The sequence below is a fragment of the Pezoporus wallicus genome, unplaced genomic scaffold, assembly GCF_028554395.1.
Source record: "Pezoporus wallicus isolate ANWC-B61680 ecotype Strahan unplaced genomic scaffold, APGP_CSIRO_Pwel_v1 contig_6217, whole genome shotgun sequence".
Taxonomy (NCBI): domain Eukaryota; kingdom Metazoa; phylum Chordata; class Aves; order Psittaciformes; family Psittacidae; genus Pezoporus; species Pezoporus wallicus.
In genome coordinates, this window is record NW_026637336.1 from 2,320,244 (window position 1) to 2,345,543 (window position 25,300).

General features: G+C 51.4%; 1 protein-coding gene across 2 annotated transcripts in view; it reads right to left on the reverse strand.

The window, feature by feature from the left end:
* The window catches only part of PLS3 (plastin 3), a 30,031-nt gene extending 8,695 nt beyond the window's left edge, over positions 1 to 21,336 (reverse strand). The window contains exons 1-6 of one of the 2 annotated variants that reach the window (XM_057404938.1): positions 21,222 to 21,336; positions 10,407 to 10,493; positions 4,034 to 4,197; positions 1,928 to 2,057; positions 1,344 to 1,476; positions 33 to 114 (exon numbers count right to left, since the gene is read on the reverse strand). In XM_057404938.1, coding sequence (XP_057260921.1) covers positions 33 to 114; positions 1,344 to 1,476; positions 1,928 to 2,057; positions 4,034 to 4,197; positions 10,407 to 10,473 — 576 coding nt within the window. In that variant the 5' untranslated portion in view covers positions 10,474 to 10,493; positions 21,222 to 21,336. The remainder of the gene's footprint in view (positions 1 to 32; positions 115 to 1,343; positions 1,477 to 1,927; positions 2,058 to 4,033; positions 4,198 to 10,406; positions 10,494 to 21,221) is intronic. The other variant, XM_057404939.1, reaches the window with a different exon arrangement.
* Between the last annotated feature and the right edge of the window lie 3,964 nt (positions 21,337 to 25,300).

A 25,300-nucleotide genomic window follows, 5' to 3' on the forward strand; every position in this document is an offset into this window, starting at 1 on the left:
AATTCCAGCAAAAACAGGGGAACGTGTAATACCTGAATGATGAATGGGGTGAGCTTCTTCTTGTTAATCGCTCTTTCATCAATGGTGTCCGGAACAGAAAGATTGATCATTTTGCTGGTGGGAAGAAAACCAACACCATGTGAACACTGAGCAGTGAATCTCAACAAAGCCCAGCGCACCGATACAAAACACGTTTCCTTTTGCCTCTTTGGTTTTGGGGATTCTTATTTCTTAAAATAAAGGCTGTGTAAATCAGAAGTTAATATTTACACGATCAAGGATGTGTTTGTAATTAATAGCTAAGCCTGAAACCTTAAACACGCTCCTGGGCACTCCTGATCTCAGCTGCTGGAGCAAAAAGAGCACATGAATTATTCACAGCACAGTCTCGGAACTAGCGAGGACTCATTGCTCCGTTGATGCCTGCTGCAGATTCCAGTACAACAATGTGCTTCCTGCTCTTGTAAAGGTGCGCTGCTGCTGGCAAGAACCAACCTGCTCCCCAAGGCACGAACACCTCAAGAGCTCTGGGGGGAGCACCTGAGCACAGGGAATTAGGCAACAGCAAGCACAGGCATGTTTTCCCTTGATGGCATGAACTACATCCTACTCAATTCAGTCTTCAGGTGAAGCCCTGAATTACTTGAAACTGGGGAAATAAAATCTCATTAAAATAAATCAATCACAGGCTAAAGAAAAAAACAAAGCAGAAAATAAATGAGAAGCAACGGGCAGCCACTAAACATCTTCTGCGTATTGATGGAGTTACTGAAACTCCAGGCTGATCCAATTCTCCACTATCCTAATTCACTGCCATTTGAAAACCAAACCAAAACCACAAAGCCAAAGTGTTTAGCAGCCCTGGATACCTTCTGTTTCAGTATGCAGCAAAACAAGTTACTCAGTGCAGCCCAGAAAAGCCATTTTGGGGTTACTTCATAAGGTTACGAACACAACAACAGTAACCACAGAGGTTACTGTCTAAACAATAACCTATTAACACTTTTAACAGCATTATTAATGCTATTTAACCCTTCTGCCCTCCTCCAAGCTCCCTGCCATCAGGTTGAGTTTGCACCAGGACAACTCCTGCTTCTGCAAAGCACCTTCTCCCCTTCAAACTCAGTCTCAAGGCCAAGCAAACCCACTAGACAACAATACCAGCTTGTGAAGCTGGCAGCAAGGCAGGAGCATCACCATCACACAGTGACAGTGAAAGCCTGGATGGCCGAGCCCCTTTATACACACACAAAACATTAAGCACACACAATTAGTCACAAACCCAGCCTGGAACAGGAAGAAAATTCCCCCAAACTCCAGTTTCAGGAGCCGTCAAGACTCACCATAGCACAATCCCATCTCCCACAGCGTTGAACAGGTCATCTGTATTGGGGTTCATTGGAATCACATGCCTACAGTCAGGATCATTTTCCAGGGCTTTGTTTATCCAGTTGACAAAGGCATATTTTTCTTCCTCTAAGACAACCAATTGCAAAGTTAATACAGGCTTTTTCAGAACATAGCAAAGATTTTCCCCAAAGAAGCAGCCTACAACAGCCCAGGGAAATAAAAGCTCCACCATCACTTCCACACTATCTTATTAGAAATAAGGTATTATTTCCATAAAGAAATACAACATTCACTTCCAACTACCAGTATATTCTTGTTCTTTACTTGTTACTCAACAAGTTTATTACATTCAAGCGTGACACAAAGACTTCATCAGCAAGCACAGTTAACAGAAAGAAATACACATTTATTTTACACACACTTTTAATCTTGATTTACCCTCTAATTCTGTCCTGCTCTCACCTTGACGTGAGATTATTCAGCTCTCAGGGAATAAGAGTGCAGGGCAATAGAAATCAACTGGTTTGGCCACATGGTGTCCAGTGACCGTGGAGAGGGGTGGAAGGCAGGCACATACCTGAGTAGGAGTGCTGGGTCCCCTCGCTGGAGAGCTCCGAGGTGCCCCCAATGGCACAGATCCCTTCCTTCCTGTTAATGGCTCTTCGGAACGTTTTAGCGATATCTCTGCTTTTCACCTCTTGGAAAATCTACAATTGAAACAAGGAAAACCACCTTCATGAAGTGATCCCAGAACCGTTAGGGTTGGCAGGGACCTCCGGAGATCAGCTAGTCCAACCCCAATGAAAGGACCACAGCAGAAACTGTTTCTTCTCAGCTTTAAAGCAAACTTCATAGCAAACTCAGCAAACGTGAAGGGTCCAGCAGGGGCTTGTGGTATTAAACTGAACATGGAGAGTGGGCAGGGAGGAATCCTACTCTCTCAAACACATATTGCAAGTGCCTTTTGAAACACAAGCATTAGGCATGAAGGACCTCACATACATTTACCTCGTCAAGTAGATTTCAGGAGACCACAACAAAACCCAACGTGAAACCTTTGCAGTCCAAGAGCAGGTCCACATGCAGCAGCTCCACAGGACCAAAGCTGAGAAAGCCCTTGTGCAATTTTAACCTTTCTGCGTAAGCCAGATGCTCATGTAACTGTGACTTTAGTTCACACACAAGACTTTGCCCACAACCCAAGAAACCATCTTCTTCAAGTGTGTCAGAGTCAAACCTGTGATAGTGCGTAACAAGTGTTCCATTCACTGGCTTGAAAGCCTCAAAACTGAGCCCAATTACTTCCAACCGTGCTGAAGACACAAATGAAATGGGTACAGGTTCTCTAAACACTGCCCAGATGCAGCACGTTTAAACCATCTCCTGATGGCACACACGGGTTTTGGTCACCCCTGTGATGGGGCAGAGGTAAGTGAAGATGCAAGAGCCCAGAAACTTTGGGTTCTCTGCTTGGTTGGTTTTAGACATCAGGATTTTGATGGAGATCAACTTTGCTGGCCTAGTTACTGGTATTGCACACCAGCTTTAGAATATGTGCCTTAATGCTGAGGAAACCCTAAGTCACTCTGCCACGACCTCAAGTCGGTTCACGTCATCCTACAAGTAACCATTGCTTCTGCTCTCTAGCTTAGGTGCCCATAAGACACTTTGTGTTTATTTGGTCATTGCTACCATCCAGATGTGACAGAAGAGATTTATTTCTTCCTTCCTAGTGCAAAGTTAGAGTTAGGAACCAGCTCAAACCAACATGCACCCAGCATGCAAGTGTTCACAAACTGCAAACCACCTCCAACTTACTGGTTGACTCCGAACTGAAAAGTTCAGAGGGTCTGAAAACAATTAAGGAACAAAAGGTGAAGATAAATTAGGAAATAGCAAGAAACATAGCTGAAAACAGCTCCCTCAATGCACCGCACATACTGTCCTTACTCTCCCAGCATTCAGTCAGAGCATAAGAGGGATGAAGGGGTGGACATTAAACCTGTACCTCAGCAGTGCTGTGCTTTTGTAAAAATACAAATAATTACAAATTCTGACCTATTTCTACAGAAAAAGGCTGCAGATTAGACCCAGCCTCTAGCTTTTCCTTCCTCTTTACTCCTGTTCTTCCTTCTCAAGGCAATAAACGATCTGAAGTTTCCTGCATCAGCATCTAGGACTAATCTCCAAGTGTGTCGTGAAACACCCTCGAGTCTTTAGCAAATACTTGCAGTTCCATTAAATTGAGAAAGGAAATGATACTGATTCACTGGGAAAACAGGCATCCATCTATGTGCCTGGAAAAACTGAGCAGCTTCCAGTCAACACTGTAAGCCTGAGAGCTACAAGTCTTTTGTCCAGTTGTCACCCCATGTGGAAATGGTCTCTTGGCCTCCAATGACGCTTTTGTATAGGAAAAGCGAGTGAGTTCTATTTGTTTTTTGTTTAAAATCCAACATATTCCCCCCCGTCCAAATCTAAGTGCTGGCAGTGACAGCACAACACAAAAGTCTGCTCATAGTTGGAGATCTGTGCAAAGACCAGATTTTTACATGGCAAGTCCTCAAAAGTCATCAGTTTGTAGAAAGAAACCTGGATTAGGGTAAGAAGTAAGAAGCCAGGTTCAACCTCTTCTGCTCCCTTGCTGAGCTTTGTCTAACAGGGATTCAGAAACACCACTTACATAGACAAACTCCTCAAAACTGATCTTCCCATCCTTATTCTTGTCGCTGTCGATCATGAGCTTCTGGATGATCTCCCTCACTTTGTACCCGGGCAGAGGCAGGTTGGCTTCCTTGAAGAGCTCGTGCAACTCGTAGTCACAGATGAACCCGTTGCTGTTGAGGTCTGAGGAAGAGAAGGGGCAAGAGGAGCTTTTAAAACACGCCAGTACCCAAACATGACCAGCCCCAGGCAGCAGAAACACAGCCCCCATGTCCAGAAGTGCTTTACTGTGCACTGGGGATGTCTACAGGACGTGGAGGCAAGGAGGAACCTCTTAGTGCAGCTCATCACAACACACCTGGTTTGGGGTCACATTGTGCAGAGCATTCATCTCTGCTGAAAGCAAGATCCGTGCAGGACATGGACACATGAAAACACCGAGCCCAAGTAGTAACTGCTCAATGGGCAGCATCAAGAATACACCAGGAATCAAAGGCAGGTGGTAAATGCACATGGTGATGCTGAGAGAGGGTCCCAGCGCAGGCCATGAGACAGCTTTGGCTTTGGGCAGGGGCAGCCTGGAAGCAGAGCTGACCACGTATGACCGAGTGCGGTGGAGAAGTTTCACAACAGAGCATCTGCATTTTCCATGATCTCCAGCGCTTTTCTTCCTGCATCTAACTGCAGCTGGCTTTGTGTGAGCAACAGGCAGTAATGAAACACAGCACTTGCTCTGTTCCGAGCTGAAAACACCGAGTCAGCTCCGCACTTACACTTCTCTGTCACGCTGCTAATGATGTTATCCACTTACTGCTGACAGAAAGCTGCAGCCAATACTTTAATCCTGCCCAAGACTGCTCTGCAAGGACACTTGCTTTGACAAGCACCCACCAAGCCAGGGCAGCACCGTGTGCCAAAGGAGATGCTATTGCCTATGAGACTTGGGAAGAATGAAAACAAGAATGTGGAGCTTTTCACATCCACAGATCCCAACCCCTTGGGGATGTCATCACATCACATCAGCTGGGAGAAAAGAAGGCTCCAGGGAAGCCTTATTGTGACCCTTCAGTGCTTAAAAGGGACCTATAAGAAAGATGGGGAGAGAGTTTTCAGCAGGGCCTGTTGTGATGGACAAGGGGTGATGGGTTTAAATAAAAGAGGGAGATTCAGGCTGCATGTAAGGAAGAAAGTTTGTAGAGTGAGGGTGGTAAAAAAGACCCCTGGCCTGGCCTGGCCTCACCACCCACACCCACCTCTTCCCATAGCCCACACAGGATTTCCCAGCTATTCACAAGGCAGCAGCCTCTCCCTCAGGCCCTAGGGTTAAATTCCACTCAAGCAACAGCTTCAGCTGCCCCAAAGCGCTTGTGTCCTCCCCAGCCTGCACGATGGAAGAGCGCGTGTTGGGTTTTGTTCAAGAGGGAATCCCTCAGCACTGCCACTGGGGTCAGTACTTAGGCTTTAATGGGAAATACTGTCAGGAATAAAGGAAAACCATGACAGCTCTAAAGTCCTTACGCTTTTTTTTCTTTTTAGCAAAATCTGGAAGTCAATTTCCTTGGAATGAGGTGTCAGTGGTGGGGTTTAGGTTTCATTTCACAGCACTGTTCCAGCAAGCAGCATGTCCACATGGCCACTTCAAACATCCTCATTTTCCACAGCCATATGGGATTGTAAAATTGCTTTTGTAAGCTAGGGAGAAAGTGAAATTCAAATGCTTAGTGGCAGCCATCCAAAGGCAGACAGAGCAAACCTGTGCTGCCTCCTGCACCCCAGGCCCCAGGTCTCAGGGTAAAGAGCAGTATCAATTCCAGTGGGTGATTAAATACATTCAAATCCTTCACAGAATGTCAGTGTTTACAATAATGCTGATGAAATAAAGCGCTTTGGGCCAGTGATTAATGATGGCAACATGCTGCTGTCTGGCCTTCACTTTGAGAATTTTATTCCAAAAACATATAAGCTTACAAAGGCAAGCTTTATTAAAGAGGCCAGCCTGAGATGTCATCAGCAAACTATTTCCCCTCTAGATAAATCACAGCTTCTTCTGTTACACTTACTACTAAACCTAGCTCCACAATAGGCATCTTTTCCCTGCCTCACAGCCAGGGAAGGCAATCAGACAAGAATGGATTTGCTCATGTCCAGGGCCTATGGACCCCAAACAAACCTTTGCTGTCACCCTCAGCATGCCTTCAGCCAACTCGCTTGACTGAACAGACCACGATCCTTTGCTACGCTGCCAAATCAAGCAGGTAAACCCAGAAACACTTGTGCATCACTTCTTCCAATGGATCCACCACCTAAAACACCAAGTTTTACACCTACCCCAATGTTAGCAGGCAAAGGACAGAGAAAAATCAGACTTGAACAAGACATTGTACCCTTGATAAGGTCATGGATGCGATTTTGATTCAGATTTAGTAAAGCTGTTCTTCTTGACGTGTCTAACTTAAGCATTCAGAAGTGTTTCTGAACCAGCCTTCCACGGGCTGTGTCTGAGCCTATTCAGAAGTGAAAGAGGAAACCACAAAGTACGGTATTTCCTGCATCAAATGCCTGTTGGTCAGACAGCAGGGACCTGAGCTCCAAAGTCCCCATCTCTGCTGCACTGGAGGGATGCAGCTCTGGGGCTAGAAGACCACCGTGATTGACTATGAGGTAGAATACAGACCCATTCTTCTCTCAATATGTCTGAAAGCCTTTAGACCTGTGAACAAGACAAATAGGGCTGAGACCGCTATCCCACAGGGCAGCTGCTTCCCTTCCTGCTGCCTCTGCTCCCCAGCTGGCATCACAGCCAATGTTCAGAGGAGCAGGATTAAACAAGGAGTCACCTTTGCAGCACCAGCAAGCCCCAGGGCTGTTTCCAGCATCCCTGCAGGCCCACCATATGGTGCCTTGCTGGATGTCCCGCAACGGGGCCAGACTTCAGACGGAAGGCGGTCTAAAACCCCTCTGTAACGAAAGCTGAAACGGGATTCAGCAGCCCAAGAGCCTGTCAAAATAGAAGCTATTCCAAAGGAAACCCTTCGGCGCGCAGCCCAGGGTTACTAATGGAAGCAAGCGAGATGGGTTTAACAGACAAGCCACGGCCCGGCTCCATCAGGAGGTGCCTGATGCAAAGGAGACTGCAGCACGTCTGAAGTGTCCTCTTCCCATGGGCAGAGGCAGGGCCGGCAGCGGAGCAGGCTGGGAGAGGAGAGGTCCCGCCAGCGCCATGCTCGGAGCCATCTCCCGCCCGGGTGCAGGTGGCGCAGCGAAGCCGCGATAAAACCCAAACGCGGCTTCAAGCCCTGGCTCAGCTTCCTCCGAGCACTTAAAATAGCTTAAATAACAGGATGCAAGAGGGGAAAGTAACCCACACATGTCCTTTTAAGGCTATATGCTCAGCAGGACACACTCCAGCAGGACCACAGATCCCCGTTTGCCGGCAGCTCGGAGCATTGTTTCACCACCTTGCAGCACTGAACACAGTGTTCAGCCGGGGTAGGGGTTTTAAGTACTTCATGTTTCCAGAAAAGATGCTTATCTCTGCTATGAGAAGCAGGGAGGAGGAAGACAAATAAACAGAGCAAGTCTGCAGATAGGGTTGCTCCATGCCTCCCTTGTGAAGGGCCACTGCTCGGCCAAGGGCACAGATACACACACCTGCTCCAGGCAACAAATCCAGAGACCAGCGGGGATTCGGAGCACTCTGCTCTTCTCCCCCTAACCTGCAGCCACCCAAAGCCCAGGCAGTTCTTACACCCCACTTAATTGCTTTTGTCAGGTGGTAAGATGCTTTTTTCCCCACTGCTGTTTACTACTCGGATCATTCCCAACACAAAGACCTGCTTGTAGGATACTGGGAGCTGCTTCCGAAGATGCAGCTGACTTTAGTGCTAACTTTAAAGCATGGATTCTCACCTCTGGACTTCTAAATAAGCAAGAAGGAGTTCTGGGGACTCCTGCCTTTTGCTGGCTGTCAGCAGACAGCAAACCAGCTTCATGGGAGATAGGGGATACCAGCAAGCGGCATGGAAGGCAAATGGTGACAGAGAGCACAGTAACACCTCACTGTCTTGGTCTGGTCCAGCTGCATACAGAAAACCTTGTCACCACCCTTCAAGTTCATCAACCTGCACATCCAGGGCAGCAACTTGTCCCATGCTAGAATGAAAGCAGGTCTCCAGGAAGCCCATGCAGCCACACAGTGGAGCAGGCACATCTTGGTGGGCAGAAGCCACCATGCAAGAGGCTTCCTCCTTCCCACACCTACTTTGTGACATCCTAAGGGCCAACCACCTGAGCTTTGCTATAACCATGCTCTGGGCTGTGGTGCAAGGCTTCCAGGTAGCTGGGAGATAGAAACCCAGACTTGTTTGTGTTGGAGGGACCTTAAAGCTCCTCCAGCTCCAGCCCCTGCCACGGGCAGGGACACCTTCCACTAGAGCAGCTTGCTCCAAGCCCCTGTGTCCAACCTGGGGCTCCTCCAGGCTGACCCAGCCCAGCTCTCTCAGCCTGGCTCCAGAGCAGAGCTGCTCCAGCCCTCCCAGCATCTCCGTGGCCCCTTCCTCCTCAGATGAAAAAGGCTTCCTTTTAAACAGCAGCCTTAGAACAACTTCTCTTCACATTCACTAGAGGCACATTAGAAGTTCCCAGCCAAAGCCAGCAACCAATTAGCGACCAGATCTATATCCCAGGGCAAATACAGCTCCTTTAGGCAAGAATAAAAGGAATGAGAGCATTAAAGACACCCCTGACAAGAGCGTCCCACAGCAGTGCTTGAGGGCTGGACCATGCCTGAAGCTCACAACACAGGAGGCAGGTGAAAAGGCCTGGCAGGTCCCATCTCACCTCTGGGTATGTCCGGGCTAATCACTGCATTTCTCAGTGACACTGCCATGACAATTTAAAACCAAAGAGGGCTCAGCTCCCTGGGTGAGCAGGGTGAGCTGGTTTCCTGACCTGGGTTCCTCATTGTTTCCAGTGCACAGGCAGCCACCCAGCCTAATCTTGAACGCTTCCCACATACTTGTGACAAAAAGCCACCTCATTCCAGCCAGGTTAATCATTGTCAGTTTATCCAAGGACTGAATGGGCTGCCTGCATCCCAGCCTTATTAAGGGCTGCACTCTGAGGCACATTACACAACAAGAAGCACCATGGTCATCTATTTCCCTCTACAGCAGCTCACTTCCACTGGCTGGAAAAGCCCTGCACAGAGCAAGACAGGAGAGGGAATGTCCCAAAATGCAACTTACATCATGTCCCAATAGGAAATACTGCTCTGAGAGAATCAGTTGCCTTTGAAATTCATATTTCTCTCTGCAGATTGCAAATTTAGAGCAAAAGAGAGCACCCTGTTCTAGAGAGCAGTTTACCCAGTACAGACGCCAGGCAATAAGCAATTTGCTTCACCAAAAGGATGCTCAAAAAACGGATAAAAAGCACTGCAACAGCTGGAGTGTGAGCAGCAGGTTATGGAGGGGATTCTCCCCCTCTGCTGCATGAATGGGAGACCTTAGAGCAGCTCCAGTGCCTAAAAGGGGCTCCAGGAAACCTGGAGAGGGGCTTGGGACAAGGGCCTGTAGGGGCAGGCCAAGGGGAATGGCTTTAACCTGCCCGAGGGAAGACTGAGCTGAGCTCTCAGGCAGAAGCTCTTCCCTGTGAGGGTGCGGAGGCACTGGCACAGGGTGCCCAGAGAAGCTGTGGCTGCCCCATCCCTGGCAGTGTTCAAGGGCAGGTTGGACACAGGGGCTTGGAGCAAGCTTCTCCAGTGGAAGGGGTCCCCGCCCGTGACAGGGGTTGAAGATGGAGGAGCTTTAAGGTCTCTTCCAACCCAAACCAGGCTGGGATGCTATGATAAGAACTGGAGCCACCAGAGGGCAATGCTCGTGCACAGCAGCCGCAGACCACAAGCTGCTCCATAATGGCAGGTAAACAGCCACTAATTAGGTTTTGCCTCCAAGCTCCTCAAACAGTGCCTCAATGCACCTGCCCCAGCCAGAAACACAGCCCCTACATTTACATGTGCATGGATTGGCTGACCTGCCAAAACCAGCATCCTCCGAGCCGAGCTCTGTGCCAGCCCTGCCTGCTGCCTGGGCTGCAGTACTGCAGTACCAGCTTGGATGCATCTCCTGCCATCAGGAACCAACAAAGCCGAACCAGGAGCAACAGGGCAAGGCTCTGTGCCAGTGCTCATTGACAGCCCGGCTGCCACATCCCTTTGTGCTCCTTGGCTAGAAGTGACAAGCCAGAAGCAACAAGGCTGCCAAGAGACTCCTTGGCACGCAGAAGACCACGAGAGCACCAGACTGCCCATATACCCATGTACCATGCACAGGGGTGGGATAAATCCATTTCACAGCAGACAGGAGCAAGGTGCCCTCCACACTGGAACTTACCGACTTTGGCAAAGGCCTCCTTGAGGTCCTCCAGGTCATCTTTGGAGATTTGCATGGTGTTGGCCATCTCATGAACTTAGGGAGTACCTACAGAGGGAAAACAGACACTGTGAAACCACACTGCCTTCAAACACCTGCAGTGTTGAACAGCAGCACAGCAACAGGCAGCACCAAGGTCACTACAGTTCTCGAGGCCACGTTTATCTTTCCACTCAGAAAACAGATGTGTGGAGCTCAGGCGATGGGAAATGCACTGCTTAACAAGTCAGAAAGCCCATTAGCCTTGTTAATATTTAGCTGTGTGTATTTATTTTATGGGCACACGTGAAGGCACCTGCCAGCAGTGTGTTCTGTAGGTCGGAGAAGCTCACACGTCCAGGGATCTCCTGAACACAATCAGAATCCACAGTTAAAAGCATTAATGCAAGAGAGTGAATGCTCTGCCTGCCTGTCCCCGAGAGCAGAGAGCACACAGCTCCCACAGCCAAACAGCAAAGCCCCGAAACGGGGTCTTTCTGCACAGGGCTTTACCTGGTGCTGTTTGCAAGGAGGAATCAGTCTGGTTTCCTACCAGAAAAAGGTTTGAACAAACACCTGCCTATTGCCCCAGAGCCAGGCTCTCAGTGCACCGTGTAAGCACCAGGCTGTCCGCATGGCACCGACCCCTCCACTCCCCCGAGCGAGGCACGGCAGGGAGACCCCAGTGCAGAACAGCAGGCACCAGCCCCGCTCACACCCCGGCTGTGCACATCTCGATCAGACCTCGGCGCTGAAGAAACAGCGAGGATGAAGCACACGGTGCCTACACCCATCTGTGCAATCCTCCTTCCCAAGCACTACAGAGGTGCCACCCAGCCAGCCTGGACAGGAGCGATCACCATAAGGATGAGAAAAGGATGGGGCTGTTCAGCCTGGAGAAAAGAAGCTGCGGAGAGGCCTCAGAGCAGCTTCCAGTGTCTGAAGGGGGCTACAAGGATGCTGGAGAGGGGCTCTTCATCAGGGACTGCAGCGACAGGACAAGGGGTGATGGGTTCAGACTGAAACAGGGGAAGTTCAGCTTAGATCTTAGGCAGAAGCTCTTCCCTGGGAGGGTGCTGAGGCGCTGGCACAGGGTGCCCAGAGAAGCTGTGGCTGCCCCATCCCTGGCAGCGTTCAAGGCCAGGTTGGGCACAGGGGCTTGGAGCAAGCTGCTCTAGTGGAAGGTGTCCCTGCCCGTGGCAGGGGTTGGAGATGGAGGAGCTTTAAGGTCCCTTCCAACACAAACCAGGCTGGGGTTCTATGCAAAGGCCGGTGCCCTGCCCACGTCCCCATCCCATGCCATTCATGACAGCAGCATCAGATGTCCCGTTGGCACTCTGGCCAATACAACCAGAAGAGATCAGTGATGGTGATTTGCTCCATCCAAATAGGGCAACCTCTGCGCACAGAGGCAGGCTAGATCAGCACGTTCTAGCACTCGTGCTAGCTGCAGCTCAGGGGCTTTAAAGCTGGGGATCCAGGCAGGCTCAGTGCAACTTCAAATGAGACTTGCATCCCCAGATTTTCCAGCTCCACCTTTGTTAGCTACAACTGCTCTGAGTTGAGAAATCAAAGGTTCCTCCTCTGCCTATGGGAACAGGCTCAGCTGCCGCCTCCTTTGTAAGGAAAAGGCTGAGGGTGAGCTCAGGTTTACAGCCTGGCAGCAGGCAGGAGCCCCAACGGGCTGCTCGAGCAACAAGAAGCTGTTTGACAAACGCCTGTGCTCTGATGGAACCCCTTTTGTGTGAGCCCCCCAGGTACCCTCACAAGCACTTGCTGGCTTCAGAACACAGGTCTGCCTGCAGTTGTCCGTGGCAGCCCGTCTGGAAAGCAGGTGACGGAGCGATGGGCAGGGTGGCAGCCTGGGAAAGCGGCTCAGGCGGGTGCTCACAGCAGGGAAAGTCAACAAGAACTTGCATCACTGCAGGGACATGAAGGGAAGAACATCGGACCCCACCTCCAACAACAGCAGAGCTGCCAGCGGGCAGGATAACATCAGTACAAGACACCAGCAGCGAGACAGCCAAATCCATCGCTTGGCCTGTGCTGCAGGAACGGGGCAGGGGAGGAACCACGGCAAAGCTGCACCGAGCTGACAGGGAAGGGGAAAGGAAGACACCACAATTTTTCCTCTCCGGTTTCACATGACCTGGTTCCAGTGAGCCCAGAAACCCCCGTGTGCTGGGTGCACCCCAGTGCGTGAGCAGCAGCTCAGGGAGGGGATCCTGCCCCTCTGCTGTGCTCTGGGGAGACCCCCCCTGCAGCCCTGATCCAGCTCTGGGGCAGCAGCACAAGAGGGACGTGGAGCTGCTGGAGTGAGGCCAGAGGAGGCCATGGGGATGCTGCGAGGGCTGGAGCAGCTCTGCTCTGGAGCCAGGCTGAGAGAGCTGGGCTGGGGCAGCCTGGAGAAGAGAAGGCTCCTGAAGGGGAGACCTGAGAGCAGCTTCCAGCTGCCCATCGTGCTGCATACCCAGGCCACCACATCTTCCACACCAAAAGAAGCAGCAAACACCCCATAAGCTGAGAACTGTTAAAAAACCTGCTCTGTTTGGCTTTACCATGGAAATGCCATGCTCTGGACATGTCCGGCAATTGTTGGGTGGGGGGGGTGTCCACTTAAAAAACACCTCCCTTCCAGCCCCAGTGCTGTTCAGCTCAGTCAGGATGGTTATAAAGCAGGTTCACCTTTCAGTTTTCATACCGCTTCTTCCTTCTGTAGCTCTGCTTGAGAGCAGAGGGGGAGTTTGAAGCAAGAGAGAAAAAACAGAGTCCTGACCTCGAGAGAGCTGCCTGGGAAGGGGAAAGCGTGTAAAGCTGAAACAGACAGTATAGGAGGAGCTTAGTGGGATACAAAGGTAAGAGCTGACTGGGACTATGGAGCTCCCAAAGCAGGTTCACAGAGCTCTTCTGCAGTGGAGACACATCACTGCCAGCACTGGGCTGCAGAGCAGGAGAGCCTCGGGTTTTGTTGTGGGGGGGGTTTGTGGGTTTGTTTGCTTTTAACAGCTGAGTCTGGGGCATTCAGGCCGTGTTTTTCCATTCACAGTTGCATTGTTAAACAAGAGCCTTTGTCTTCGTGGATACAGAAAGCCCTTTTGTCACACTGGCAGAGGGATCACACATCAGCTGCCTCTGTGGGGACACAGCACCACGCTGCTCACGCCGCACCACGGCACATTCACTTCCACATGAGCAAAGCCCCTGCCAGGGCACGCAATGACAGCCAGAGACAAACGGTAGCTGTGGGCCTCAGAGGATGGGAAATGCACTGCTTACCAAGTCAGAAATCCCATTAGCCTCCTTAGTATTTAGCTCGGTGTATTTATTTTATGGGCTGTGTTGCTCTGCACACATAGAATCACACCCTGGTTGGGGTTGGATGTCCCTGATGAAGAGCCTGCAGCGTTAGGACAAGGGGTAATGCCTTCAAACTTAAATAGGAACGTACCTGCCACCAGTGTAAACCCATTTAGAGGGAGGAAGAGAGAGCAAAGGGGAAAGAGGAGGCAGAAGTGAGCTGGTAATCCCACACCCATTTTACACCCTGGTGACAGAAAGGCTATCAGTCAATGCACACATAAGCAGAGTGTATAAGGAAGCAGTTCCTGCTCCAGATCTCTTTTGCAGTGATTAGCCCGGACATACTGCTCCAGATCCCTTTTGCTCCTGCCTGCATCCCTCACTCCACAGCAGAAAACCAGAGGCACAAATCCATAACACATGGATGGACTAAAGATACTCCAGAGAAGAGTGTGGCTGGCAGATGGTGCAGCCTGTTTGTGCCACAGAATCCCAGACTGGTTTGGTTGGAAGGGACCATAAAGCTCATCCCATTCCCTGCAGACTTCACTTTAAGCTGCAGATCAGAGCTGCTTCAAGTGCATCTGAGGTTTTCCAGTATCAACTCCCTTCCCCGAGAGCGGCTGTATAGAGTTTCTGTGCAAACAAGTTTTATAGCTCCTGAGCACAGAGCAGTCATCAAACCAGGGTTAGTTTATTTGCTCTCCAGGCAGAGCTGCAATACCGACAAGTCAGATGGAGCTGCCCCAGCACCTGTGCTTTCACAGCTGGAGCCCACCTTCAGTGGGACCATCACCAGAAGGATGCACTTGTGTGCTCAGACAGCACCTTAACACCACTCAAACCCAGAGAAGAGATCCCCAAGGCTCTTTCCCAAGTGGACAAGTCCTGGGAGCTGCACCCTGCACAGAGGATCAGCAAAACATCACAGAACCCCAGACTGGGTTGGGCTGAAGGGACCTTAAATTTCCTCCAGCTCCAACCGCTGCCACGGGCAGGGACCCCTTCCACTGGAGCAGCTTGCTCCAAGGCCCTGTGTCCAACCTGGCCTTGAACACTGCCAGGGATGGGGCAGCCACAGCTTCTCTGGGCACCCTGTGCCAGCGCCTCAGCACCCTCACAAGGAAGAGCTTCTCCCTAATGTCTATGATACTTGCTCCATTATAAAGTGTATCTAAGTAATTCTTACATCAGGATTTAAACACTGCTGCTGATATTTGTCATTTTTTTAAGGGATGTGGATGGAATTTGGAGACATTTATTTCTATTTAGGAAATAAATGCAACCAGCGTGAATTCTCAGACTAAATCAGGCCCACACTGAATATTATGAATACCTACAAGTATCCACAAACTCCCTTGCTTCATCAGCAAAACAAACCTTTACTCTAAAAATAAATTCTCCTTTCATGTTGTAGTAATTCATGGAACTTCCACTTCAATTCAAACTTACAGCAGCTCAGCCTGCTTTTAAACCGCCTTTTAAAGCGGGTGGGGGGGTGTATGCGCACTGAGGCACTTGCACATCTCCCTGAAAGCTGGAGGTTTAGTCCCATTTTGAAAGCACATGGCAACCAAATATTTCCCAACAGCCGCTTGAACACTTCCAAGAGAAACAGAGCTGGAATTTGCTGCTGTTCCAAATGGAAGGATTTGCTTTCTTAGCAGCTCCGTGTTCATTTGAAAACCGAGCTGCTCCGTCCCTCCCAGACCCGCCCTGCTTTAATATCTCTACAAGTGACTGATTAACAGCACCGAGGTGTTTATGCAAACGCGGACGCACATGGAAGCGCCAGGGAAAAGGCGTTCATGGGCCCCTTTCCCACCCGAGCAAAGAGCCAGGAGCGAGCGGGGTCCGGGCTGGAGCAGCGGTGACTCAGCCCCTGCGCGCTGCGCTCCGCACGGGCACCTGCGGGTCTGGGGCTCGCTCTCCGCGCGGAAGGCTCCAGAGAGAGCACGGCTCACTCGGCATCAGCTCAGCAGGACAGCTCAGAACCTGCCTGTCTGTGACCACGGACCCGGCACCGAGCGCTCTGCTGTTAGACACCGAGGCCAGGCAGGCGGCAGAGCGCCCGGGGCTGGCGGCACTGACGGCACTGACGCAGCGCGGCTGGTTTGGGGCTGACTGGGAGGGAATCCTGGTGATTCAGCCCCAGGATTCCTGCGGTTCACCCCGTCCTGCCCCTTCCTCCCCGTCCTGCCTTGCCCCATTCACCCCACCCAGCTCCTCTGGCAAGAACACAGAACCCCAGCCTGGTGTTGAAGGGACTTTAAAGCTCCTCCAGCTCCAGCCCCTTCCACAGGAGCAGCTTGCTCCAAGCCCCTGTGTCCAACCTGGCCTTGAACACTGCCAGGGATGGGGCAGCCACAGCTTCCCTGGGCACCCTGTGCCAGCGCCTCAACACCCTCAGGGAAGAGCTTCTGCCTAAGAGGTCATCTCAGTCTCCCCTCGGGCAGGTTAAAGCCATTCCCCTTGACTTCTGACATCAACAAGAGGAAGTGAAAGCTTGCATTGCACAGGCTCGGTCTGATGGGTCCTCAAAGATAAATACTTACTGCCGCTTTGGGGGCAGCCAGGGAAGTTTAGGGATGGATGGCTTGTAAATGAAAACCTACCACGGAATCCATCCTCTCCTGCTCATAAATCGGTTTGCGTGTTTCAAGCAATGTTTTGTTCCTCAGGTTCCTCCCAGGCAGCACCCACAGGTTGGCTGTTAGCAAACGCCGGGCCGTGGGAAGCACAGAAACTTGGATTTGGCAATTTCCATCCATCCAGTCAGCGAGCACAGGGCTGCAATCAGACTTTCACCACGCTTCCATCTTTACTGCCTTTACCCACAGAGAACACACTTTGACTGGTCCACGCTGCTTGTGTAGCCCACCAGCTACTACAGAGCCATGTGGTGCATATCTCAGGGAAAGGACACAAGACTGCAGATAGCAATTGCCACTGCACAGGCACTTTACAGCTCAGTTCTTCCCAATCCCATCAAGAGATGGCCTTCAGCTGCCGGGCTTCTGAAGCATCTCTATGTCAGCAACAGTCCCATCAGTGGGTTTTGTTTTGTATCGTCCCAAATCCCTGTAGCTGTCACGTGGGAGAGACCAGCTCCCTGCTTTGCTTATCATCACCTGGGAGCAGACCTTGAGACTTTGCTCCCATTGTTACACAACTCTGCTGCTGCGGGGAAAAGCCTGTCAAATCCATCAGGAGCAGAGACAACACGCACTGGAATTAGTCACTGCACTTGGCTTGCAGCCGCTCCCTCCGGATTGGGGGCATGTCTTTATGGGGTGTCCACCTCTGGACATGCACCTTCCTCCAGGTTAAAAACCCAGTTTCTCCAAGCTAAACCTGTGCAGAATGATGCCAGAGGTTCTTCTAAGCAGCACCTGGGAGATGCCCAGCAGGGATGTGGGCTGCCCAGAGGCAGGGTCACTCCATGGTATGGGAACGACAGCAAAACAGCTTTCCTGTGCCTCCTGCTCAGACTTTAACCCAATGCCCGTGGACAGCCTGGACAAGCTGATCCTTCACTTTTGCATGCTCAGAGTGTTTTCTTTCCCTTCAAGACAGAACCAGATTCACCAGCTTCAAATCCTTCAACTGCTGACCCATCAGCCAATTCACATGCCTCTGACACCCTGCACAGCCAAGGAGGTGGCCCAGAAAATGGTCAAAGTGTTCAGCACCCAGAACTGAGCTGGAGCCGGTACCCACAGAAAACCCAAAATCAGCATCAAGTCTGCTCACAGCATCAAACAGGGATCAGCCCCTTGCCAAAAGCCCAGGAAAGCCTTGACCTTAAGAGCAGCCTCCAGAATGCTGCAAAGCTGGGGATATGGCACAGAAATCTGCAGGGATTTGAGTACACAATTCACTGGATGAGCTTTAAGGTCCCTTCCATGCCAAACCACTCCACGATTCTATGATCCCCATGCAGCCCTGAAGGAATATGAACCAGAGCTGCTTCTGATGCACATTAAGCAGTGACATGCAATCCTGGAGCAGAGCAGATGGATGCTTGCCTACCACCATGACCCAGCATTTACTATCAGGAGGCTGAAGTGGCAGAAACGTAAAACTGGTTTGGGACTCAAGGGGAAGGAAAGCATGGATAGCTTGCTGCAAACCTACATCCTTCTCTGAATGCTCCTGATGTGGACGACCAGAGCCAAGGGGATGGGATGAGGGTCAAAGCAGGAGCAGAGCAAGCTGTCAAGGAGGAGAGCAGCTGCCTGCTAGACCTTGCTGCTGCTGCACTCATACATACTCGTCACCTGCTGTGAGCACCTTGCTGCTCCAACTCTATTACATGTATCTGCAGAGTACTTACAATCTGCAGGGAACAGCAGAGACCGGATGAAACACCGCTCAGGGCACCAGTGAATTGGTCCTTAAGAGCTTCTTTGCAAAATACTTCTCCCAAATGTTGCATTTTGGCACAGTTTTAGCAGAGCAACTACCCCAGGATGAGAGCACAGTCGCAACCATGACCTCCTAGATTTATCTCACTCTTGAAGTGCAGCAGTTTGCTCCCATCGGTGGAAACAGAGCAGCAAAATTCCCGGTTAACCCATTAGTCCAACATGAACCAGGTGAGCCTTTCGAGACCTCTCAGGAAAGGAAGAGCTGAGCACTCATCCTGCCTGGCACTTGCAAAAGCAAGTAACATTCATAGATAATTTAAACCTAAGTGCAATAAGGTAAAAGAGGAGGGGGCAGGGTCAGATGTCAGCTAATGGACTGAGACTTGGAAGGCTTAATGTAAATTCCTGGCTCAGGCACAGAAAACTCATGCTGGCCTCTCAGGAAATTCTTACGCTGATAATAACTCTTACTCTTGCATAGTTCCCCAAATAAAAGCAGCATTAAACACTTCCTACTGCACATTCAGTACCTTAACCATAAATGACTTCAAGAAAGGACCCACCTCTTACCACCCACTGCAAAACTCAGCATAAGGCATCCCTCACTGTATGACGGGACTCTCAGTGATGGTGGGAAAGCCAGCATGTTCCCCACCTGCATAAGCAAGGAGAAGTGAGGATCAGAAGGCTAAAACAGATGAAGCAAGAAGCATTACTCGGTCTCGTAACCTTCCCTCCTGCCCAGGCAGGGCAATCAGCAAGATCCCTGAATTAAATCACAGCACACTCACTGCCTACGCAGTGCCAGCAAGCAAGCTCCTGCAAGCCAAACCCCCAGTGCAATGGTGCGAGCCCTGGAGAGCTGGACCAAAGTGAGCCTCAGCAGTTCAGCCTGGCAGGGGGGGTTCTAGGCAACCCTTTACCAGGTACAGCCGTGGTGGAGCAATTCTGTAGTGTGCGCATCAGTCTGAAGGTGAACGGATCTGGCCTGAAATGGGACAGCCAAGCTCAAGGGAGACCTCATTCCAGCCTTCCAATACCTAAAGGGATCTAAACTGGCAGAGGGGAGACTGAGATGAGCTCTTAGGCAGAAGCTCTTCCCTGTGAGGGTGCTGAGGCGCTGGCACAGGGTGCCCAGAGAAGCTGTGGCTGCCCCATCCCTGGATTCTATGAAATCCCAGCAGCTGGGCAACTGCAATCCCATGATAAAGATCCAGAGAACTGTGTTAGAGAATCACAGAGTGCTTTTGGTTGGGAGGGACCTTAAAGCTCCTCCAGCTCCAGCCCCTGCCACAGGCAGGGACACCTTCCACTAGAGCAGCTTGCTCCAAGCCCCTGTGTCCAACCTGGCCTTGAACACTGCCAGGGATGGGGCATACCTTAAATAAGAAACAAACCTCTAGAAACTGCAAACCCTGCTCCACGCATTGCAATTATGTTCAAAAGTCTCTTAGAAACCACAAATTTCAGTAACTGAACTCTTAGTAGAAAAAACGAGTGATAAAAGAAGAAAATCCTTTTCCCATCTTCCCCCTGCTGCCTGTAATCTTGTTCAGCAAGCACTTGGGGAAAGGGAAAGACGTCAAAATAATTTGATCCAGAGGAGGCAAGCATCAGTAGTGCACAATACATCAGTGTCACGGCATAGCTGTCCTAGCAGCTTCTGGAAGTATAAAACCAATCTGTAACTTCAACATTGACTTCCTCTAGAGAAGCCGGCTCAGATCCTATCTACCTTGACAAAAACAGAAACATCAATCTCACAGATGAATGTGAAAGAGCTAGAGGAGCAGGAGAGCTGCTGTCTTTGCCTCCCAGGAGGCTGCCACGACAGTGCCATCGCATTCACTCTGACAGCAGGGTGTTCCCCACACTCCTCTGTAATCTAACTTCCTTTGGGGAAGAGCCATGGGGAGCAAAGGGGAGCAGTGGCAAGCTCTGCTCCGCGACCCTTGGACTGTGAGCAACCCTTCCTAATCCCTACAAAACGCACCCATATCACCAGTTTCAAGGCCAGGCAGGATCTCCAAGGTGCATCCAGCATCCACACAAGTTCTGTTTGGGACCCTTTGAGCTGCTTTGCCACCTCCTCCTCCTTCTTCACTGACTTAGCAGCTCTGCCAGTGCCCAATACCCCTAGGACAGGTGTAGTGGTTAAGATGTATGCACCATGAACAGCACACAGCCTCGTCGCTACTCCAAGCTTCAGGAGGGTGTGAGAGTCCTCCAGCTGTGAACTCATTCCTTACAGCCAGATGTTTTGCAGATTAAAAGCAGGGTAAGAGTAAAATATAAGCAAAACCTCAGAGCAAGACGTTCAGCATAAACAAAATCAGGCCACAAAGCAGCCGCATGAGGCGTGTTTTATGGGACTCCACACATGTGAAGTCTAAGCTTTTCAGCACAAAAAGCTCAGCTTTTCAGTCCAATACTTAAAAGTATTCGCTATGGAAGAGTTTGAGCTAGTAGTGACTGCTAAAGCGTTTGGAGAGGGTCTGTGCTGACATCCAGCACCGAGCACAGCCAGCCTCCCCCAGAAAACACAGCAAGTTCCTCATTTAGGACACAAAACCCTGCCAGGCTGTGATGCCGGATGCTGTTCCCGCTGGAACAGCACTGGGAGCGCAGCTCCTCCAGGCAAAAGACCCCCAACACCTGGGGAGCCACCGCAGCCAATTCCCCGAGAGCTCTCAGAGCTCCTCACGCTTTCTGCAAGCGGAGCTTTAACGATTTAACTCTCCAAACATGCAAGTTTGAGCGGTTCTGCTCTTTAAAAGGCTGCTGCAGACCGAGACGGGATTAAGATGTGCCGAGACCGAGGTTTCTGGGAAGGCAACACCCTCAGTCCTCCCCTGGGACATTCGCAGCCCGGTGATGTAAAGTCAGCGGCGGCACTCGCTGCTGCCCTGTTTGCATGTGCACAGATAAATCCCAAATCTGAAACACATCAAACCCCCAGATTAATCTTTTCCTTCTGCCTCCAGCTATTCCCCTGGACCCACTCCAGCAGCAGATGCCTCGCAGGCACAAATCAAAGCAAAACAAGTCGCTGCAGGATGATCTCTGGCGTGTGCTCGCATCCCTGCAGCCAGGACCCCGAGCGGCAGCATCCCAGGAGCACCCTTACCTCTGCTCCTCACCGGAATGGGTCCGTCGGCCGGGCTGAAGCGTGTCCCAGCCGCGGCGCGGATCCGGACAGCCAGCATTCCTCCCAGCATCCCCGCCCCGCAGATGGGAGGTCGTTGGAAAGGCTGAGGGACAGGCTGCTCGGGCGCGGGATGCTCCAAGCGCTGCCGTGCTTTTAGTGCTGGGCACTCGGGAGCAGCAGCCACTCAGACATAATAAAGCTTTTAGGTAAGCAAACTGACTTCTAGTTATTTATTGAAACAAAAAGAACTCTTTCACCTTTAACGGTTTAAATTCAGTGCAGCTTTGCTGGCTCCCAGCTTGCCCAGCCAAACAGTGACATGGGGCTTGTATTTTATGTACTTATTCTATGGATATCCTTAAAACCAACAGCAGCTCACAGACAGAGCAACACAGATCCAGACCTATTTGGCCCCAATCCACACTGAGGGAGGATGCTGCCTGCTATTTCACAGCACACTGGCTCCAAAAGAAACCAACAAAGTGGTCCGGATGGGTGGCAAATACTGAGTGCAGAGCTGGTCCATAATACAATCCATTTCATTACCTCAGTCCTCCCTGTCTGCTCTCACTGAATCCAGGACAGACATCTGCTACTAACCAGGAGGGCACAAGCAACAGAAGCATCATGTTCTGTGTTACTGCTGATGCAATGCACGGGAGCAGAATCAGTCACCAGAAAGGTTAAGTGGGATTTCCAAAGCATCATCACCCATTGCAGAAATTTCCATTCCTGTGAAACCCATCATGTTCGAGCCCTCCCATAGCTGGAAGGAAAGGGCATCCCTTACTAATGCTCCAACCAGTGAACAACTGGGACCCTTCCGAAAATTCAGAACACTGAACCAACAGGGTCAGTTTTGGCTGTTTCTCTTTAAAAGTGCTGCCAGGCAGGACAGGGAGTCAGTGCCCAGTGCCATTACTTGGGTAGCACCTGAAAATTTGGCTTCCATCTGTAAAGTTCTAAAGGAGGTATGAAAAGAAGCCCAAAGCCCAACCCCAAAGCCACAACCTGACAGCTTCCTCAGGACGGTAAAAATAATGGGAACCAAAATAGACATTTTTATGCCCAGAAATGCAGCTGCAACTTGAAAGGAAAAACACTGGCTTGAAAAACACTTTTGCACTCCACCGAGGTCAGGCTGCCTGAGCATCACACAGGGCTTAGGGGAGAGCAACTCTTAACTCTGCTCTCACCTTCAGCAAGAACCAGCGTTAGCATCACTGCAGCCCCCGGCTCCACCCAGGGACTGCATCCACCACATCTTGGAGCAAACACCAAACAGGGGGAAACTGGTTTTGGGAAGTTCAGTCCCTCCGCACCCCGCTCCGCATGTGAGCACGCTGCACAGTGTAAATGCTCCCTGTAAGCTTTGGGAAGTGCTGATGCTTTGAGGCTGGGCAGGTCCCGGAAAGACTGAGCCAAACCCAGCTCTCAGCCTGGGTTATGTGACTTCTATCAATGGCAGAGCCAGTGCAGGAGCAATGTGCGCGTTTGGGAGAGAAAAGACAAAACTCTCCTCTCGTTGTGCCTGGCATGCATGCTGCTGGGATAGGAAAGCAGCATGTGCCTGTGGCAGACGCTGCGGACACCTAAAAGCCACCAGCCCATGGACCTTCACACCTCTGCTCCTTTCTTTTCAGGTAACGCATCCTACAGGGCGCGATCCCCATTCCCTCTGCTGGGACGGGAACGGGCATTGCCACCCACTGCCCCCAGCACAGATCCCCAGTGGCCCCACCTCGAGTCCCGCTGCCATGTGGAACGCCCGTCCCCACATGTGCCAAGGCTCCGCAATAGCCAGTTTTTCCACGGCTTTCGGAGCCCTCTGCTCCGCCAAAGCTCCGAGCCCAGCTCTCCCGCTCCAACCTGCAATTACACTCAAGCCCAAAATAGCAGCTCAGCGGTGCCAGCACCACTCACGGCTGCGTCATGCCCCGAGAGCAGGGTGCGGTGATGGCAGAGCGCTGCTCCCGGCACTCCCAGCCCACTTCCCCCAGCGGGGCTGGGCACGCACCGCTCCCCGCAGTTCCAGACTGGGAAGTTTTCTGGTCAAGGCAGCGCACGCCGCGCACTCCCCTGCCCCACAGCGCTTTGGGGCAGCACGAGGTGCTCGGCAGGGACTCGGCTCAGGTGACACCGCGGAGGGAGGGAGCAGGGGGATGAGGTGTGCGCACCAGGAGCATCGCGGCACCGGCAGGATCCCTCCAGCGCATCCTTGCGCAAGGACCCGGCTCCTCCCCGGCCCCGCTGCCAAGTTTCGCTGGGAGGCCACTGGCAGGTATTTGCCCTCCAGAGATTACTCAACAGCAGCGGAGGGAGCGGCAGCCGCTGCCTTCCAGGTGATGATGGAGCAAGGGGTCAACCCAGGAGTCACCCCGGCCCTCTGCCCTCAGCAGGGCCCTCAGGAACAGCCCCTCTGGCAAAGCTCTAGGGGAGGAAAGGAGCACGTTCAAGATCTTGCCTACAGGAAACCCGGAGAGGGGCTTTGGACAAGGGCCTGTAGGGACAGGCCAAGGGGAATGGCTTTAACCTGCCCGAGGGGAGACTGAGATGAGCTCTCAGGCAGAAGCTCTTCCCTGTGAGGGTGCTGAGGCGCTGGCACAGGGTGCCCAGAGACGCTGTGGCTGCCCCATCCCTGGCAGTGTTCAAGGGCAGGTTGGACACAGGGGCTTGGAGCAAGCTGCTCTAGTGGAAGGGGTCCCTGCCCATGGCAGGGGTTGGAGCTGGAGGAGCTTCAAGGTTCCTTCCAACACAAACCATTGCTTTCCAGCCCACTCCAACTCCTTGTTGGCAGTGTCAAGAGATGCCATGACAAGACAACTAACGAAAACCATGACGATGCACCAATCCCTGGGTATGCTACACCAGCCCCAGTGATTTTTGGGACGGGTTTTGCCTACAGGCACCTGTAGTTCCTGCCTAAAACAAGCTGTTTGATGGGATATAGCCAGCTCCGCTGGAGAAGACAGGGCCAAAAGAATAACCGGCTGGAGGAGAAGCCAGGCAATGTAAATTGTCTGCCCCATGATGAGGATGACACCACACTTTGAGCCTGGGCTCTAGAGAGCAAAGCAGAGCGGCCATCCACTGTGGCTGGGATCAGTGACCATTTGCCGTGTGCCAGATCTCCTCTCCTCTGGTTCTGTCCACATCCTCTTTCAAAGAGAAGGATTTAATGAAGTTATGCACACATGGACAGAAGCACCCTCCCCTGGGCTTTGTGACACAGAGGCTCCGTGCACTTCTTGCCTTCACCTTCAGCTGCAACCAACTGCAGAGAACATTGCCCCGATGTAAACAGCTCTGGAAGGATTTGACAAGTGAGGAGCAAGCATTTGGCCTCGATTCCTCAATTTATCAGTCTTTTTAAAGCAAAAAACACCAACCCATCTTTGCTAATTTCCCCCCTAAAAGCTTCCTGAGCTGCTCTTTCAGTGAGCCTGTCATCAGGAAGAAAGCAAGACATCCGTCAGCCTCATGCTTATTTAATCAAACCCTTGCATATGCAGCAGGGATGGAAAGCTCGCCTTGATTGAAAACATGCTTGCAAACCAGAGGATTCTGCAGCGCAAAACAGACCCGAGGACTTCCCTTGTGCTCCAGCTTAGCAGTGAACAGCGGGGCTATGGGGCAGCGTCGAGCAGGGAGCCCTACAGCCACCAAGGAAGCCAGCGGGCATGGCCAGAACATCCTGCAAAGGACATCTCATGCCTTGGTATTTCAGAAGGAAATCAGAGGCTCCACTGATGTCAGCTCCAGGAAATGAGCCACAGGCAGATGATGCCGGAAGCAGCTTTATATTTAGTACTGAGTCACCCAGCTGATTGAATTCAAAAGACACAAAAGGTGGGTGTGGAGAGGGGCGACATGGGGGAAAAATGAACAAGTTATTCCCTTGAGACCACGAGCAAGGGGGACTGTGCTGTGGGGTGGCACTTTCCATCAAGGAATAGAGAATCTCAGGCTGACCTGGGATCCGTTCCTGCACTTTCACTGGAAAACAAGTGTCCAGATGTGCTGCATTGCCCAGGGCCAAGCCAAAGATGCTGCTGGCT